General features: G+C 49.3%; 1 protein-coding gene across 1 annotated transcript; it reads right to left on the bottom strand.

The window, feature by feature from the left end:
• Positions 1–3,361: 3,361 nt before the first annotated feature.
• On the bottom strand, positions 3,362–5,414 carry LOC148672443 (zona pellucida sperm-binding protein 4-like). The gene is made up of 9 exons (XM_088628165.1): positions 5,184–5,414; positions 4,908–5,095; positions 4,733–4,830; positions 4,520–4,647; positions 4,253–4,442; positions 4,018–4,165; positions 3,863–3,938; positions 3,657–3,779; positions 3,362–3,570 (listed from the first exon to the last, which is right to left on the bottom strand). Exons 1-9 carry the CDS (start codon positions 5,386–5,388, stop codon positions 3,428–3,430), a joined length of 1,299 nt encoding a protein of 432 aa, XP_088484291.1. The 5' UTR covers positions 5,389–5,414; the 3' UTR covers positions 3,362–3,427.
• Positions 5,415–5,465: the final 51 nt, after the last annotated feature.

Here is a 5,465-nt window from a genome sequence, read left to right as displayed (position 1 = left end):
GCGTCCACATCTGCTCTCCGAGCCGCAGTCCCGTCTGGGAATGCCTGTGGATAAGTGGACTTGTCAAAACAGGCGCGTCAGGGTCCCGTTTGTGGCTTTTTTTTTCGCATCTCGATGAACTACGGGAGTTTGAACAATAACATTTCCCCCTTCTTTCAGATATGTGGATACCAAATTAGTGTATTTGAGACAAACTGCTCGGACAGTTAAACGGCAAGGCTACCGGATTGGTATAGATAATCCTAAAAACGGATTCTGTTGTGATTACGTCTAAACATACAGTTTTACCAATTCAGGGTCACGTAGAATACGACGGTATTACCCAGCCCAAGTTCACAACACGTGGAAAGCACTTCCAAATACCATCAAATACTACCCTATTAAAAATAGAAATGTTTGAAGATAATGTTTGTATGAATTCCCAGTGTCTGAATGGAAAGAAAAAAAATATCACTATGTAAAGTCCCGGGTACAGTTTCCAAATTAAGAGAAATCCCAAACGTTTTTGGTTTAAATACAACGTTTACTCGAATCGGGGTATGTATAAGCATATGCAAAACAGATTCTCAGAAGCCAGTTTCCGTAGGAGCATTTAGACGAGCTATACTATTTCTGGAGCCTGAAACGTTTAAATACCATAGAAGGAGGATGGAGCAGTTAAGATACACTGATTCTAGCAGCTAACTTCTAGTTACAAGTATTCATACAACCCCCGGGTTGTAGAATGTAAACCGACAAGAGTAACTATGATAGCCGAACAGTGTGTTGGACCTCTTTTGGGATACCGTGATTGGTTTTGGATGAGATTGCAGCAATACGGACGGTACAAAGGAGAGAGCCCATTTCAGTCCAATACAGTCATCTGTACACATTTAAACGGTGGGGCATGCTTGGACAATCCAAAGGAACACGATATGTGTGTCCTACAACGGAAAGAGGACGGTGGGACCCAACTCTGTTATTCCAGAGCTGAGGCGCACTGACGGGGGTCATCTCAGGCAACTTCCACCTCCCACCGCAGCAGACAATACGAAGAAAGCAAGCGGTCCACAGGTTAGGAGTTCGACCCTCCTGTCTGAACCTGGAATCACATGTCTAGCCAACGCCGCGGCATGCTTGAAGAAACAGATCGGTGGTTTAATTTAGACCATGAAGCTCGTAGCCACCAAACGATCCAGTGAGATCGAATGGCCTGCTTGAGTGACTTTCTTTTCAGTTCTTTTTAGACCGACCCACCCAAAGCTGTCAAAGAAGAAGGGGGTTGACACCTCTCACGAGGGGGGGGGGTTGTTATCTGGCTTTTAGCGGAGAAGACGGGAGATCCCCGCGTTGAGGCGCTCGCGATCTAACGCAGGGCCAGGGGGGGGGGCGTGTTGCGCGCGGATTTGACACAGCGGGCCGGAGGAAGGAAGTGACCGAGGAGGAGCGGGGCTCGCGAGTGCCGAGGGGGCGGGGCTGACCTTGTGAGAGAGAGACAGATGCGGAGAGAGAAGGGGGTGAATAAAAGGGGAATATTCCAGGGAAGGTCGTAAAGCTGATTGATGACTTCCCCGAAGAAGTATTTCCCAGGTGTGAGGGACTAGAAAGGGCCTCCATAATGCTGAACTTTTCCTGACTGTTCCCCGCGCTAACGTGCGGGTGCGTTAAACCCCCTGTTGAAAGCGCTAGCGACGTCTCTCTCTTTCCTCCTCTTCCTCTGGGTGGGCTATCAACCCTCGGTGTGGAACAGAAAAAAAAACCCCGGTAAAAAATCATAAGCGGCACTTGAAAGGAAGACAGCAAAGCTAGGCGCAATTCACAACAAACACAAACACCGGTCCCTAGCCCACTCCGTCAAACGCGTGCTGGCTCAGCTCGTGAAGACGGACCCGTTGCAGAACAGAAGAACTGGATTATCTTGTTGACAGGGGTCGAGACAGAAAACAGCAGAAAGAAATAAGCGGGCGGGTGGCTTGGGGGGGGGGGGGGAGGGTGTGTGTGTGTGTCTGACGCACAGTGGCACAGGTGCAGAAAGCACCAGGATTTAGCAAACTCTTCCGGTGCGGAGAATGAGCACTTGTCAAGAGCAAGTCTGCGTGCACGGCCAGGGGAAAATAACTCAAGTTGTCCAACAGCAGCCTGAGATGATAAATCTCACCCCGACACCCTTTCTTTGCAATACCAGCTTTTTCCAGACGTTTGCAGTTACATCCAAGTGTTTGTATACCTCAATACTTCAAGTGCTTCGCTTGATCTGCTTTACATTTCAAGCTTCCATAGAACTACAGGAAGACTTTACAATTAAGGGGTTAGATGTACTGCATTATATATACACACACTCTACATTTTCCATTCTGCTAGGGGCAGAAGGATTTTCGTGATGAAAAATGCGTTTCAGTTCCCTTAGCCTTATCAATAAGTAGTGGAATTAAGTGGGGACTGCTCTCTCCTGTGTTCTTGTGCAACTGTTCAGGTACAGTATACAAGAGAGTGTACCTGGACAAGGCTGGTGTGCTCAACTGTAGTGATTAATGTCGGACTAGATTGTTGGGCTTGAAGGCAGTGGGAGGTTACATAGACAAAGGCCCCTGCTAGATTGGTGCAGCACTCAAACTGCATCTTTGAGATCTGGTGAGATAGCTCTCCTGTTATTTTAGGACTTATGCAAAGGTTTGAATGATTGCCATTCACAGTTTTCCATATTCTGCATACATTTTCCTTCCATTTGCCCCTGTGTCAACTTTTGTTCTTGCAGAGGTTTGCATCACTTTGGGAAGAGGGCTCCATAAGGATTAGCACATGTAAACCACCAGCCTACAACCCCCAGTTACAAGTGCGAACAAGCAGGGAATCAGAAATCGTGTTATTCATATAAAGTATGGAAACACACCCCTAGTAAACCCATGGTTTAAGCAGGTGCTAGTCATACATCAATAGCCAGCTGGAGGACATTCTGAATCATTAAAGCCTTTAACACCAATGAGTAATGGGATGGGAAGGAGGATTGAACTCTTTGAATAAGGTCAAGCCAGCCGTGGAAAGTTTCATCACTATGAGATCCACTAAGCGGAGAGCCCTACTGTTTGGATAAGTGGAAGATAAGAGGCCTGAGGAGCTGGGCACTAGAACAGAGCATCTTCAACAAGAGCAGGTTGTTGGAACAAGAAACCCATTTGAATTCTGCACTAGGCTGGCAGGGGCTGACCTGTATAATGGCCCTTAAAGTGCTGAAGGAGTCTCCCTGCACCTGCTATGGTGTACAGTATGGTTACAATGCTCATTGAATGTGGAATACATAACACACTGTAGTACTTCCCCTGCAGGAGAAGAGCCCGCTCAGACTCAGTTATGCCACATAGGAGGTCAAAAAGCAAAAGAAAGCATGTGTTGGTTTTTTTTAATTCAGACAAAACCAGAAAAACAGACCAAGCATTCAGATTCTGTTCTATTACTCTGCAGCTGCACCACCTGACAGCGTTATTGTTAATACCCGAGATCTGGTTCTCCGCACAGCTACAGTAATGAGAGCAGAGATGACAAGCACAACAGCAACAGCCACTGCCAGTAACCCATAGCTGACATACTGGGACCCTGGGATGAGAGAGAAGAGATCAGTACACATCACTGTGCTCAATGCACATCTACTGGAGATATCCAGACCCTCAAGCACTTCTCACCTTCAAACTGGGATTCCATTTTATCCACAGCTGGAATTTCAAGGTCAATCAAGATCACTTCCCCACTGGAGACCAGAACAGTTTCTTTGGAGGTATCCATTGGGATTGTAGCAACAGCTCTTCCTGGAAGATGGAAATTACAATCATGAAAAAAAACACACTGCTTCTTACAAAGAATTAAGCCTTTGTAGAAATTGGCAACTCACGCCTCCTGCCACACATGGGCACACAGCGGTCAGTAGCAGTCGGCTGGCACACTGCCGCACTACAGTGGATGAACACCTAGAGAGCAGAGCAGAGCAAGGGTCACTGCACAGCACAGGACCAGCCACCACCTCCTTCCCCACAAGCTGCTCCCTACCTTCTCCATCAGAGGCACCTGAGAGGCAGGATCCACAAAAGTGAACATCCGGAGCATGAAGCGCTGGTAGTGCGTTGGGTACGGCAGCCCTGAGGAGCCACCCACAGGGATCAAGGTGGTCTGGTAGTTGTCACCTCCGTAGGGACACCTGCAAGGACAGCAACAGGGAGGGTGAGCCCTGCCACAAGGGGACACTACAGAGACAAGCCAGTCGGAGCCACAGGGGTCAGGTTACCCAGCAACCAGAAGGCTCCAGCGGGACTGGCTGAGAGGACTGGGAGTGGAAGTGGCCCAGCAGTCCCCCAGGGTCAGGACAATGTTGGGGTCAGTCCTGTTCAAGATGTGGACCTCCACATACACAGGATCCCGCAGCACCTTGGTCACAGGGTAGTCCAGGTCACTGTAGTAGGAGTCATACAGCTCTCCTGAGGACAAGAGCAGCAGCGGGGTTCAGCAGAAGCCCCACACACTCGGCTCACACAGCCCAAGGCCTGACAGCTACCTCTTGCAATCCTGAGCTCCACACGGAGAGGTCCTGGAGACACTGCCGGAGGGGGTGGGGAGACCGTGTACACCACAGCCTGCACTGGAACAAGGTCATCGTCTGCATACCGGCACTGGAAGAACAGCCTGGAGAGAGAAGCAGGCAGTCATGGGATCAATATCTAGAAGTACCATTTGAGATCGTGTTACCATGACCAGACAGCTCACTCACTTATAGAGGGGGTCTCTTGTGATTGAGCCATTGGGTCCTTGCCTCACATCCACAGCAGATAACATCATGTTCTCATACACCACAGCACCACCTTCAGTCTAGAGGAAGGGCACATGAACAAGGTCTGGAACCACTACAGCAGCAACACCCTCAGCTGAAGGATCAAGCCCCTCACCTTCATGCTGGTGCCACAGGCACTGACTGGGAACTGGAACATGGCAAAGCCAGCAGTGGTGCTAACAGGGCCACAGGGGGCACTCCTGCCCCCCTGCAGGCTGACTGAATCCAGGCTCAGCTGAGGGCTGGTGGCATTCCTGGATACGACCACCAAAAACTGGCCATCCCTGGTGCACTGGACAGTCACTGGAGGAAAGACCACAATATAAGGAAGTGCATTAAGCAGTCCGCTTCAAGTGCTACCCAAGAGGTTTTAGAAAATAGGCGATCCTACCATCATTTCCATAATAACAGCGCCAGCTGCCGCTTAGAGAAAAACAGCAATTACGAGCCTCGCAACCGGCTCTGCTTAACGTCGGGTCGCCACAAGCGATTTTATCACCCTCATCAACCAAGCATTTATCAACCGAAATGCCCAACGCCGCGACCGCAAGGCACAACACAAACCAACTCCTGGAGCCCGTACCAGTATACGCCATTGCAATACGAGAAACTAAGCTATCAAGCAGCCGCTGTTCATTTTCTTAAATACCCCCAGTCCCCCGAGTCCTGACGA

The sequence above is a fragment of the Lepisosteus platostomus genome, chromosome 4 (assembly GCF_059453375.1).
Source record: "Lepisosteus platostomus isolate fLepPlt1 chromosome 4, fLepPlt1.hap1, whole genome shotgun sequence".
NCBI lineage: Eukaryota > Metazoa > Chordata > Actinopteri > Semionotiformes > Lepisosteidae > Lepisosteus > Lepisosteus platostomus.
Note: the sequence above shows the minus strand (reverse complement) of the source record. Positions and strands in the feature narration are given on the sequence as shown.